Genomic DNA, 14,146 nt, shown 5'->3' with positions numbered 1-14,146 from the left:
CGTGCACACCCAGCAACGCCCAGTGCCCAGCTCACACACAGCTCTGCTCCCAGCCTTCCCCCTCTACCTGCGCAGAGGAGTAACCGAGGAGCCCTCCTGTAACCACGTGCAGCCAAGTCAATTTAAAAGGCACTACTCAACTGCAGAGCACTTTCCACCTCCTTAGTAACGTTTGTGTTTTCAACAAATAAGTTATGAGCAAAAGCACAGAGAACTCACTTTTAGAATTTCGTCCACGCAGCTCACATCACCAGACGCTGATGCCTACAAATCAAAACTCAAGATTAACAACTGCTACAGCAAATTTTCCTTTAAAGATCCCAGGGGCTAGAAACAGTTAAAAATAAACTTCAATCCTTATCGTGATTCATATGGACTCTATATAGATACAAACAGACCTTGCTAATTCTTTTCAGCAACATTAATTTTAATATCGGATAGACCCGTATTTCTACGGTATGAGTCACACCCAGTTACGAAAAGCAAATACATGAGCTACAAAATTGTCACAATAATCTCTTACTTTTCACTTGACAGTTAAAGTGATCACAGACAGTCACTGGCATTAAAAACTTCAAGAGAGAGGAAAGAGAATCGTAGCCTTCAATCATCTCCTGGAAGAAGCCACTGGATAACATCTGAATTCAAACGCGTGACCGTGAAGGCACAGTAATGACCAACTGCATGATGAAGTAAACACACATCACAGCACAAACCCAGAAATGGCAATAATTACGAAGCTATGAGTCTTCTGCACCTCTGACTGCTACAAGCAGAAAGGAAGCAATGCCACTCTACAACTCACTGCCTCAGCACAAACACGAAAATAATTTTATTTTCAAATTTCCTCACCTGCGTCCCGGATCTTATTTTGCTATTTGTTGAAACCCCAGGAACAAATGCTATTCTCTAGCCACCACGATTCAAGCCGTTAGAGAGGAGGTGCAATGACAGCTTATGATTCAGAAAGGCACTCTCCTTGTGAGCTGTAATCAGAGTCTTAATTGTGCCTTAGCAATTCAGGGACTACCAAACTACTGAAAGTTGTTAACTCAACAGTGCTTTGTATTCAGCACACCTGACACGAGTTCTGAACCCTGTTCAACTTTGGGTGCTTTAGGGTTACCTGATTTTCCCCGGATGAAGGTATAATAATCGCAGCTAGTAATTGCTACACACCTCAAAAGAACATCTGATAGACACAGATAGTATCACTAGTCTAAGACAACATGGCTCCCAGTAATGACAATAGATGTATCCAGCTTGTCAAAATATTTGTGAATATCCTACTGTTTCACTAACTTCTGACTACAGAAATACTCTACAAAAATTAGCCTCTCTCGGTTAATTTAGATTTTCTGAATGTCTCAGCCTTTATTAAATAAAAATCACAGTATCCACGTGGAAGAAGTGGAAGGAAATAATAATTACTTTTGTACATTCCCCATTTAAAATACAGGTCTTCACTGCATACGTTTCAGATGCTTTGTGCAACAAAAAAAACCCCAATGTTTTACTAAAACCTAAATTTCAGTTATGTAGATTGGGATTTTAAAGAAGCTGGAAAATCCCAGCCCAAAGGGACTTACACTTAAGAAGCCAGGAAATAGTAACTTACATCTAGCGGTTGAGAAGGTATTTTCAGCTTGGTCAGATGTGCTTTGCTGCTGGGCTTCAGCTCGTTGACACTGCTGCTGTGAGTCTGACTACTGTAGTGTTCGGAGGATAACTTTGGTTCCATGGATTCCTGTCCATCCATCGGCCTTACGTACGCAGTGGGTTTCTGCAACATTGAACTGGACTTGGACATTAGTGAAGGTGGAAAAGACTGATTAGAGTGTTGTCCACTTGAAAATGAGGGTACACGAGAGGGAGAGTCCCAGTTGGCATCAGGATCCCGAGGAGATTTCGAACGTTGATGTTCTTTGCTGTGGTGATCGTTTCCATGAGATCTTGAATGGCTGGAGCTCAACGAAGAAACAGCAGATGGTTTTCCAGGGCTGGAAGAACGGGGTTTGGAGTGTTCGGACCCATGCTGGCTTTTTTTGCGGCTGCTGCTGCTGCTGTACGAGTCACGGTCGTGCCTCTGGCCACCACCACTAGTGTTATTGCCACTGCCACGCTGACTGCCATGTCCGCTCTGTAAACCTGAGGACCGTTTCTGAGATTGCGAGGAAGTGCTAGGTGCTGGTCCTACAGGAGTCCATTTGCTGCTCTGATGTGAGCTAGTACTGTGTCTCTGATCACCAAAGAAACTTTGGTTTGACTTTTCATCTGGTGCTGATGGTACAGTTGGTTGGGGAAGTCCAACGAGCTTTTGTAGCGATCTATCTCCTATGAGATCCTCCATCTCATCATAATTGCCAAGCATGCTCTGAATGCGACTAGACAATTTATCTTCTTTGCTGGTCTGTGAAAAGAATTTAACAAATAATGCTTTAAAAAAAAAAATCACAACTTCACTTTCAGTTAATTGATTTGACAACCACTGCAGTTAGTCTAAATTTCAGGGCTAAGATCATGGCTAGCATCCATGTCTTTTTTGCCATTGCTTCCAATTCCCCATTTTAGTTCCTAAAGTACTGATTTAATCCTCTAAAACACAAGGAAAAGATGTACTTCAGCAGCAGGAACAGTTAAAACAGCACTAATCAGTGTTTCAAATAATGCACGGTGAGCTGGATGCAAGTTTAAAAACTGTAGACACCTACTGTCACCTTAAAGACTATAACACAGAATGCATTAGTCCTAAAAAGTCTTAATTAAAGGTAAAATTAAATCAGCTTAACTTCACCACTGTTTGTAATTTTTAATTGGTATTTATACTGGCATAACTCTTGTTGCCAACAGTTATAAGGGTTCTTTCTTATATAACCAGTTTGTTTTCTAAATCAGTCATAGTGTATCATTAGCCACGGATCCCAACCAGCTCCAGTTAACTTCATACATGTGGGATTTGGTTATCAAGCACAGTAAAGTGATGGGAGGACAGGAAGCAAAAAAAGTATTTCTCAACTTCCGTCCTGCAGGAAGGCAGTTTTCAGTCACAATGTTCTACTTCTTGCAAAACAGCTGAAATTGGAAGTAAAGCCATTCCTGTATCACAAAGTGAGTTTTGAGCTACATAATGAAAATCTTAAATGGTACTTTTTTGGCTATCTCAGAATTAGGTTATTTCTTCCAGTTCTGCTCAGCAAAACAAATCTGGAAGGAAACCAAGCACAGGCTTAAAGCTGTACAAGATCACAGAGTCAACTCTTTCAAAACAAACTGAAAAAAACCCCAAATCGGATACAAACTACTGGCCTACTAGTTGAAGCTGATAATTCTATGATATCAGGCATTTCAGCATTTACAGTTAACCTCCTATTGAAACATTCTCCTTGTGAACTTAGCTAGGTCTGGATAACATTGACTGAAGGTAACAAAGTTTAGCAACAGGCCAAAAAAAAGGCAATCTGGCATGACACAATGGACAGTTTAATTGTTTTGAGTCACTGTAGCAAAAGCAAGCCAAAAAATTTTATGGTTTTATCACCCCTTTTCTCACTCCCTGCAAAGCAGCCCCTCTGTCGTAAGTGTAATTATAAATCTGCCAGTAGAGCTGGTTAGAAACTACCTGTCCTTATTTTCAAGCCCTGCTTAAATACTTGGTTGACATAAGAGCTGTGGATCTAAACAGAATGCACACAAAAATAACTTTAAACCACGAATTCGCACACGACTTCTGCTACAAAAGCTGCGTTTGTAAGAAGTGCATAAACTCACAACTTTGTATGGTTCAGCGAAGAGAGGAGAGTTGGGCGGAAAGGCTTCTTCACCCTGTTGAATTTCTTGATTTCGCCTTTCCCTTTCTTTCATACGCAGCACATTCCGGTCTTCACGGTTCATGTTGCTACAAACAACAACAAAAAATAATTTCTGATCACAGAAGGAAAGGAGGAAGGATGTGAGCACACACAGTCAGCCTCTGTACCTGATTTGGCAGAAGAATGATCTCGCTTAAGAACCCTCTGCCGACTGCAACTCCTCAAAACTGACAAGATGTTTGTCCAAGGTAAGACACCTCACACTCAGAAGAGCTATAACCCACAGTCTATAGCCAGCTCCTCACAGGGAAAGTTTATGCAATAATAAAAAGATGAAAAAAATCCACCAAGTCCTCAGGCAAGTAACTATTTCAAACCATTTCACTTGCTTGAATCATTTTGCTATTTCAACCCACGCTGTACATCTCCCATTCATTTCTAAAATACTTCTCCTCAACATCCCCCAGATGTTCTGCAATTTTACTCTTATCCCCCCAGCCATTCAGTGCCTGGCTTCTGCTGTAGATTGGTTTTATTTTTGCTCCTAACACACCTTTCTTGGCATACATTCTCCAACACATTCTAACCTCAAGCTTTGATGTTGTTTCCAGGTCTCCCTTCCTGACTCCCAAAAGACACTTCGACTCAAAACAGTAATTTCAGTGAAGTTCTGGCAATACTGCACCTTTTGCCTCAGACCACGCAGTGTTCTGCTACTGCAAAAATGCTGATTAAAAAACTGCAAATCTTTCTTTGCAGCTTGGTCTTGCTGCTTGAATTAACAGCAATACGTCAAAGTGTTGCAGCACCAAAAAAACCCCACGTTGGAACAGATTCCCTTTGAGCTTGATAAAGCACTGGGACTGAAAGGAATAAGCAAAATAAGACAATAAATAAGGTGGTACTAACTCTTTTAACATGTGCCATACTTCATGTCAAGAGATTTATAGAAGCATCTTACTGATCTGCAAAAAGCACGGTAGGTGCTTCTAGGAAAGAAACAGTTGTTCTTCCACACAAAAGGTAGTCTAAAATGAAAATGTCATTCTCTTGGAAAAATCATTATTTCTTGTTTTTAGACAGTTGCCTGATTATTTTAGAAAATATGTATTTGCTACAGCATTGATTCGAAAGCTACGCAAAAGCAGCTCTTCCATTCTGCACAGAAGACTTCAGTTTTCCAAACATCACTCTCTTCATCTTAACAACATTTTAGCCTCTTACTGCAATTCCTTACTCGTTCGGCTTCATTTTTTCTGGTACTCTGAATATAGTGAAATCTAAGAGGATGCCAAAACCAGAATAAGTCCTAAGTGTAAGTTTAAATGTTTGATGCTTTTTAAGGCAACAAGTTTGTTGTATTTCCCTGAAACGTTTGCATTGTAAACAAGCTACGAGCATCAGCATAATTCAACTTCCTGCTGATATCAAGCCTGTGATACAGTGACTTTTAAATTATTGTGAAAAAACCACTTTTTTCTCCAGTTCTCCTGCAAGCAGCTGAACTCGTGTAACTGCACGTGAACACCAAAGCTGCCTACTGAGAGGGGACCTGTTAAAAGTCTGAGTTATAAAGCTTATTCTTCAGACTGCAGCCCGATTTCTTATGCACGTAGGATTTAAACTGAGACAAATATCAGATTTAATTACAGACACCGATCAGCTAAAGCCAACTGGAACAGTTTGAGTCTATGCCATTTTACTTAACTAAGAATTTTACATCTACATTTAACAAATAGAGGGTTAAACATCAACAAAGACCTTTACTATTTTTTACAGAGACGAGCATCATCTTTCAAAATTGTATCAACATTTACTATAACCCATGAGACTGAGGAAAATCAACACTGGTACCAACACTGTCACACGAAAGGAACGTTAAAGCAGAGACCTGCTTGAGATCAGAGCTGGAGCAAAACCAGAGTTAATCCAGCTACACCTGCCAGGTGAATGCAAAACTAGTCACCAGAAACATCAAACCAGCCAGTCACACTTTTTACCACTCCTCCCCAGTCTTTCGTAGCATAGTGAATGACAAACATCTTCACGGGTAGTCATTCCGACTGCGTGGGGATTTGCTTTAGGAATTTTTTTTTAAATTCTTTTCGATTTATCAGAGTCAATAGGTTGAATGTGATCCAAGTTAGACTTGTTCCTACCTCATCTTCTAAATCTCCACACATTTTAAGTGCCTACAATGTGTACTAAGCTAGTGAGATCACACTAGCATTAAATTTGTAAATAAATTAAGTTAGCAGGGCTTCCTTAGCTCTGCACTTAAGATGACTTCCCAGTCGAGTTCGTATCTTTGACAGCCATGAAATGTAACAGGAGATAAATGTGCCTGTGTTCAGGAAAAGCAGGCAGCAGAGGTGCCTGGAAGAGCAGAGGACTGAGGCACACCTACTCATTCATTCCGCACCGCTAGCGATTAATTTCAGCATAAAGGAAATTGCAAAACTAAGTTTTCAGACCACTCCTAATTCTAATGAACTTTCAAAATCTACTATCCAAAATTCTCCTACTGTGATCAAAGTTACGTGTTGTTTGCTGGTCCTTGGCTTTTCCCACCCCACATCGGAGCAGCCACCAGCCCCATCCGGCGCCGGCAGGAGAAGCCCTGTTCTCTCCCGGTTCGGATGCCGATGGGTGACCGGGAAGGAGCTCTGTCCCACCGCAGAGCTGCACAGAGGCAGAACTGCTTCTCCCTCTCCCACCTCCACACCCGCTCCCCAGATTTAAGTCTTTTCCCACCAGATAAAGGAGCTGGGAGCAGCGTGGTGCGGCGGAGCTCCTGCCACCCCCACCCTCTGGGCAAGAGGACACCATCTCCACTCCTCCCTCTGGGCACACCAGGCCTGGAAGTGGAAGATGAAGAACTCATTGACCTGTCCCTGCTGCTACCAAGTGGATCCTGCCATAATTTCCCTTTCCCTCTTCCCGGGAGGTGACAGTGTGAACTCCTGGGAGGAGCAGAGCCGGGTGCAGGGAGACACAACTAATGCCTCCGCAGCACGGACCAAAGTCACCTCGATTTTCACATCCGGAGAAAGAGCAGTTCAAAAATTAAGAGGGATTTGAAACCAGGCCTGAGGCACAGCGTAGTCTTTCCATTCTCAGAAAGTCTAATTCTTGATGGCTTGAGTCATCGTTCGAGCAGAGCTGGCCACGCTGCGCTCCACGCCGGCCGCGATTCCACTGCACCGCTGCCCTGTTCCAGCGTCACGCCTTCTCTCCAGCTCAAGATGAAGAGTGGAAAGAGGGAAGGAAATTCAGCAGGGACCTCACAGATACTCCTGACACAAAATTCACTTGTGTCTATTCTTTAACCACTGCCAACTGCTGATCTAGACGTAGCGAGCACAGAAACCAGTCGAGCATCATTCGAATTATCCGTACCAGAAACACAATTTTCATTCCTCGTTCCAACACCTCACTAAATCCTATTTGGTATTTCTGTTCATCCTTAATCCAAAAAGGGCATGGCTTTGGCTAGAGTTCACTCAAGCAATCATCACCTTGGGCTTTATAACTCTCATTATGAGACTGCAGTGCTGCTGCTGCCCTGCACGCCTGCTGCTGCCTTCTCCTGCTTCCCACCTCCCCCTTCTGGACCGTGTTTTCAGTTTAAAAAAACCCACAACCCAACACACCCACATCGTCAAAGTTTTACTGGCAACACTGTAAAAGGAAAGACGACCTTGGCCAATCCCTGGTACAAGCGTAGGACCACCAGCCTACTTCTCGCCCCTCTTGAACCCCATCAGGCATCCAAGAGTCCATCCTTGCACAAGTTCACCAGCACCCTCACCACCAGCAGCATCACTCCACCTTCCCAGACACCATAAGGCAAAACCATCTAAGGTGAAGGTCGGCCCAAGGAACCCTTCGCACGCAGTGCACCAAAAAATGATCCAAACCCACCACTTTTCTTCAAAGCATGTTTACAACACCTTGACTTCCTTCAAGACATCCTCATTTAACTCAAGGTTTTTTTTTTTTCTATCTGAATTGGTTTAATAGGCAAGAAAAATCAAACAGTTCATTTATCCACTGCTGGTTAATTGGCTGTGATGACACACAAACTTTGTTTGACAACATTTGGCCATGAACGATAAACAATCTTCAGAGAGAACACACAACATCTAGTACTTCATGCAGGGCACACCCAGCTGCGAAGCACAGACAACTCAAATGAATTTATTATTTTATTTTTTTTTAAAAAAGGAGAGGAAAAAAGTTGGAAATCGTGCCTGTAATAAGGAATTATATGTTTTAAGAAGGCGTATAAAAATATCAGAAACTGCCTTAACGCTGCAACCAACTCCCTCCCAAAGATACCTGTTACTTCAAATATTTTTCTCACTTGTACCATGAATAGCAAGGAACATCTAAGAAGTTGGTGAGGCATGCTTTTCCCAACTCGTGCGCCTAGTATGGCATCGCTACTCATCTTGTCACTAAAATCACATAAGCACTCCTAAAATGTTACTGTCAGCTTTTAATACAAATGCACTCCCATAAGAGCTGTTAAAAAATGAAGAAATTACAAAATAACTGCCCTGCATCAACAAAATCCCACCAACACACAAAACAGGAACATGCTCTGCTGTCATCAAGGACTTATCACATAAAAGTGGACGAGTATTCTTAACTTCCAGCTTTCTATGTTATGGTAAAGAAAATAAACCTACAGGAAAAAAATGAAACATTTCCTACTAAAATGACAGAGTTTGGCAGAAAACAGCATGCTTCTCCAGGCACGGTTTAAGGAACAATCACAACGTCACAAACAGAAGCACTACAATCAAAGTCATCTCCATAGTTTTATAACACTGAAATAAGGAACAAAACTAAGAACAGGAGTTTACAGAGAAATACGTGTCAAGAAACAGGAAAAAACAATGTTTCTAAAGAACCAAGTGTTCCATTTGTTTTACAAAGTGATTTTTTACAAATATAAACCAGTGATTCACCAGTAACAAACATCAATGTTTCTATCCCACCCTTCATGTCAGGGATTCCTTCTGCACACTCAACGATGGGATCACGAAGTATGTAAGAGCTGGACCCAAACACCTTTGTACGTGCTGTGAGGGTGGGAGAGCTCTAAAAAAAAAAAAAAATAATAAAAAAATAAAAGCCCCAAGTTGGCCTAGGTCAGGTTAATGTTTGATGAGAACTGCCAGGGAGGGCAGCGCTCGCAGTTTGCTACAGGCACTTCTCCTTCCTGCTCAGCTCCGGAACACCGCAGAAATCCCCAGGAAAGCACTATACGCCCAGACTTGCCACTGCTCCTCAGACAAACGAGCACAAATCCTTCATCACCGCTACTCAGGGAAAAAATTCACAGGACTTTTTGTAAGAGCACGTTGCTCATTCCAGTGTCTCAGTCAAGTGACGACGCAAGTAACTGCATCCTGCCCTTCAGCTGGATCTGCCAGATTCCCCCCTTCATTCCCCAAAGCTGTATGGGGTCACCCAAGGACCAGCCAGCATCTCCTTGAGAAGCCACCAGACCGCGACGATGACCTAAGAATCACGGTGATGATTTGTAACTCAGCACTAACTACCGAGGAAGGACTCGGGGATCTGTTGGAACTGAAGAGGCTCAGTAAGCCTTAACGTCTCATTGAACAAGGTCAGGTGAGACATGGGTCTATCATTCACCCCACACGAGATGCAGTCCGTGCCTCTATATGCTGAATTTTGACTAAGGCAAAAGTTAATGCCCAGCAACTGAGTTTTAGAAGTCAAATTAAGGAGGAAAGTTCTAACTTCAGCTGCAATACCGCTCATTTAAACCCATTTTAAGTCCATTTCTAAAACACAATACTGAACCAGCTTTAAACTGTTTACATCCAGGAAGAATTTGCACGACTGATTTGATGTAAGTTGCTTAAGGGATCTTAAGAGATTCAAAACTACTCGTTCCTTAAAATGCCATACTTCTGTGCAAAAGTATTACAGGGTAGCAAAAGCGCCAGGTCCCCCATCTCCCTGATGAACCTCACACAGGTGTCAGTTCTACTTTGTGCCACTATCAAGGACAAGCTCTAATGATGCAGCAACTGCACATCAGCCTTGGTTCAGCACCGAGAACCACCAAGGGGCCACCCTGCACCACCCAGACTCCTCCGCACGGCTGGCAGCTCCCACCCAAAGAGCCGTTCCAAAAGAAACAGCCCCCATCTCCTCTGAAAATGAGCAGGCCTGAGGCCATCAGCTCTGCCTGTTTTTCTTTTTTCTATCCCATTTATGGGCAGGAAGGGGCAACAGCTGCCTGGCTCTCAGAAATGAAGTGCCCAGCTCTTTTTTTTCATAGAGAGCAGAGCTGCCCACAGGACACCAACTTGAGTCCCTCCTTTTTGCCCTTTTTCATCAGAAATGGGAGAGAAATAGGGAAGTCTGGGAAGTGACAGCACAACTCCCTGCTCTCTCCTCGTCTCTCAGCGGATGCCAGCAGCAGAGGAAGGTTTGTTCCTCCATCGACCATCCCTGTATCTGCCAAAAAGCAAAGGCACATGTGGATGGCACAGGTCCCACAGAGGAACGACCCAGCAGTGGCGTCACTGACTCTCCAAGGAAAAGAATATCTCTAAGACTGAACTCTGTAATACCATAAAGTCATAATCTACTAAAATTGTCATTTTCTGCACCTATCCCACCACCCAGTGTGATAGAGGAGCCTCAACATTCTCTCGTTATCAATAACTGAGTCTGGGCCAGAAGAGGGAAGTAAAGCTCATTGCTGCTGCTAAGCGAAGCGGAATTTCAACGTTGCCTCCCCAAGATTTTGCATTTCTATTTGCTTCATCTTGCAACACCAAAACTCCTTGCAGGGATACAAGGCTTTGACACTCTCTTTAGCATCACCTGAAGCTCGAGCCTGATGTCCTACAGCTCAGAAGGAAAACAAAAGCACTGCAGAGCAGGCTGAGCTCAGAGCTCTGCCATCCACTGCCAACACAAACTTGCTTCTCACGCAAATCTCAACTCAGTAAACTTCAACCCAGCCTCCTCTCACACTCAGACAACGATGTTCTCCTCACCCTGTCAATCCTCCATCGCTGGTAGACTCTATAATTTGCAAAGTGCAAAGACAGAGCATCATGAGCACAAAATTTTTTGCATGCAATCTTTTCATGCCCGCACAGGCCAACCAAAGCGTATTCTAATACTGTTTCCCAACAATATTCTGCAGCTTAATTGGGCAGAAACTTGCTATAACTGAATTCCTGTGCCTACATGTTCTCCTGTTTAAACTTTGAAACCAAGACAATTGGTGTTTAAATTTTATTAAGCAATAGTTATTCAGACATCCAACATTAATCTGACTATTATGGTTTTGACTTCCTCACATTAATTTACTTTCATAAAAGACATCATTACATTTCAGTGGTATGAACTCCACAGCATTAGGATTACGAAAGGGTTCACTTCACAGAAATTCTCTTACGCTCTGTATAAGAATTGAACAGTTGACAACGTTTTAATGAGGTGCCGTCTAAACTGAAACAGTGAAAAGGCAAAAGGGAAAAAAAAAAACCCACACATTCATTTCAAGGTTCACATCCTTCTCCTGTCTCGACAGAACTACAGAAGCAGCAAGGAAAGAAAAAGTTTATCACATACATTACCCGGGTTTCACTGCCGTTTCCTCCAGCTTTATGAGAAGACCATCTGCCCGCGCTGCCTCACAAGACATTTATCTTGGGCTTCCTACTGCAACCACGGTTCACCATGCGTTCCGCTGCGTAACACACCAAAATGAACATCAGGGTTTGAGATAATGAATTCTGCCACTGTACAAACCACTTAGGTCTCGTGTAACTCCTCGCAGGAGTAAGGTCTCTTCCCCACGACGATGCTGTATCAACGCCGACAGCATCTCCGCCTCTTCCCCGCACAGCTTATTTTCTAAACACAACTTCTATTTGATGCATCTTCACAAGTATCACTAATAAAATACTTCGGGGCTATGAATACATCCTGTCCCCAGCTCTACTTGGTACATTAAGCAAAAGGCAATTTTTCAGACTGGAGAGTGCCGTTTGGGTGTGGTTCCAAGCCCCGGGCCCAGGGCAGACGCCCAAAGCAGCTCCCACCCCGAGCCCTGCTCCTGCCCTGCACGGCTCTCTGGCTGTGCTGACTCAGCCGTTTTTGGGAGCCAGTTACGCTGGATTAGGGAAATCTGGGCAGGTTCGCAATAGGTATTTTGGAGGCAGGGTTATTTTTTAAACACGGATAAATTTGAACACTCCATGGACCCCCAGCCAGTCACATCAGCACTAGAGAGCAGGAATAAGCAATCTGTTTAAAACAAAACAAACAAACAAACACTAACAAACAAACAAAAAAACTCGAAATCCACCAAAGTCTCATTAAATTTTTTAGGTTTTGCATTGCAGTGTCATAGGTGGACTTTGTCTGCAAGGACTGACAAGTAGCCTGGTTAGCACTGATGAAACCAGAGCAGAAGGATGCTGGAGATCGTGTCGGCAGACCAGTTGGTGTTGAGGAACGTCACCGTTCGGTGACGTAACGCTCTTCGGAAACACAGGAAAACACTCAAGGTATGCCACAGAAGGACTGAGTAGCACAACAAAGTGAATTCTGTTTCCAGACTGTCCCCAGAACCAGCAAAGGGAGTGGAGGGGAAGCATCAAAAAGCCAACCGAGTTCACGCGTGTCAGCATGTAACCAGTGGTCATCGTTAGCAGTATTTCCAGCACTGCTTTGCATTTTGAAAACTGGAAGGGTTCGCAGACTTCTTAAAATCCACAATTTTGAGTACCAGGAAAAAGAGAATAAGAATTTTAACTGATTCCCAGTTTTCAACTCTAACTTGAGTGCCAAACGTTTAACAAATTCATCACCATTTGCAGTCTGAAAACTGCTATTAATACGTGAATGACATGACAGCTCCGAGACCTGGGACACTTTCTCATAACTTAAAACTTTCTTTTTAAATTGAAGCACATTAAGATGATGAGAGCACATATTAGTTAAACTTTGGATAAACCCACTAAAGGGCTATTTAAGATTTGCAGGCAAAGCAAAAAAAAAAATCTGAAGCAAGAGGAAGGGACCAGAACTATCTAGAGGCAAGCTGAAATGTAGCAGGAAAGCCACAGCTTTGATGTGCAGTGCTTCCAAACAAACACTAGTTAAACAAGTTGGAAAGTTTTAACCTTTCATCCTACCTATTAAACGCCACCTGTATTTTATAATCCCTGTAAACAGACTAAGAAAAACATTAATATTTCAGCAGCCACTCGGTATCAAAATATTTAGCACAGTATCAACTGCTTCAGAAAAACAGCTGATAATTGATAATTTAGCTATACAAACCCTTTTAATAAAATGACATTATCTTTTTTTCCCCCTAACGACGTTAAGTTGGTTTGGTTTTTTTTTCCTCTCAAAGTTCTCACAGCTTTTTCCCCCTTTTCTGGATGTGGCCTTAAAACAAAAGTCATGCTGTTCACAGGTCTTGCAGACGTAAGGACCAAAAAGAGACTGAGCCACCAAAGACACCCCATAGAGAACATGCCTTGTGCTGCTCCCTGTGCCCAGGGTTGCCAGACCGTGCCCAGGAACGCCGGATCATGCCCAGGGACGCAGACAGGGACCGATCGGTGCCTTCGTGGTTGTCCCCACAGAGCACCAGCACCGCTCACGTGCAACCCGCCATCACCCGAGGGTGTGCAGTTACACCAGAGACGTGACAATCATGAACAAGAATAATTATAGAATCACAGAATGGTTTGGGTTGGAAGGGACCTCAAAGATCATCTAGTTCCAAACCCCCTGCCATGGGCAGGGACACCCTCCACTACACCAGGTTGCCCAAAGCCTCATCCAACCTGGCCTTGAACACTTCCACGGATGGGGCAGCCACAACTTCTCTGGGCAACCTGGTCCAGTGTTTCACCACCCTCATTTCTTCCTTAGATCTCATCGAAATCTGCCCTCTTTCAGTTTAAAGCCATTGCCCCATGTCCTGTCACTACACGCCCTTGTCCAAAGCCCCTCTCCAGCTTTCCTGTAGGCCCTTTAGGTACTGGAAGGTGCTGGAAGATCTCCGCGGAGCCTTCTCTTCTCCAGGCTGAACAGCCCCAACTCTCTCAGCCTGTCTCCATACAGAGGTGCTCCAGCCCTTGGATCATCTTCGTGACCCTCCTCTGGCCCCGCTCTAGCAGCTCCATGTCCTTCTGCTGTTGGGAACCCCAGAGCTGAACACAGTGCTGCAGCGGGGTCTCAGGAGAGCAGAGCAGAGGGGTAGAATCCCCTCCCTGGACCTGCTGCCCACACTGCTCTGGATGCAGCCCAGG

The 14,146-nt window shown here is 43.6% G+C and overlaps 1 protein-coding gene across 1 annotated transcript in view; it reads right to left on the bottom strand.

Annotated features, from left to right (window-relative positions):
- Window positions 1–11,630, bottom strand: part of AFF4 (ALF transcription elongation factor 4) — a 41,239-nt gene extending 29,609 nt beyond the window's left edge. Inside the window, 4 exon segments of the mRNA XM_086621748.1 lie at window positions 220–264; window positions 1,619–2,410; window positions 3,769–3,895; window positions 11,450–11,630. Of these exon segments, the coding sequence (XP_086477874.1) occupies window positions 220–264; window positions 1,619–2,410; window positions 3,769–3,895; window positions 11,450–11,517 (1,032 nt within the window). The 5' untranslated portion in view covers window positions 11,518–11,630.
- Between the last annotated feature and the right edge of the window lie 2,516 nt (window positions 11,631–14,146).

Source organism: Tauraco erythrolophus, chromosome 16 (assembly GCF_009769465.1).
Source record: "Tauraco erythrolophus isolate bTauEry1 chromosome 16, bTauEry1.pri, whole genome shotgun sequence".
Lineage (NCBI taxonomy): Eukaryota > Metazoa > Chordata > Aves > Musophagiformes > Musophagidae > Tauraco > Tauraco erythrolophus.
Note: the sequence above shows the minus strand (reverse complement) of the source record. Positions and strands in the feature narration are given on the sequence as shown.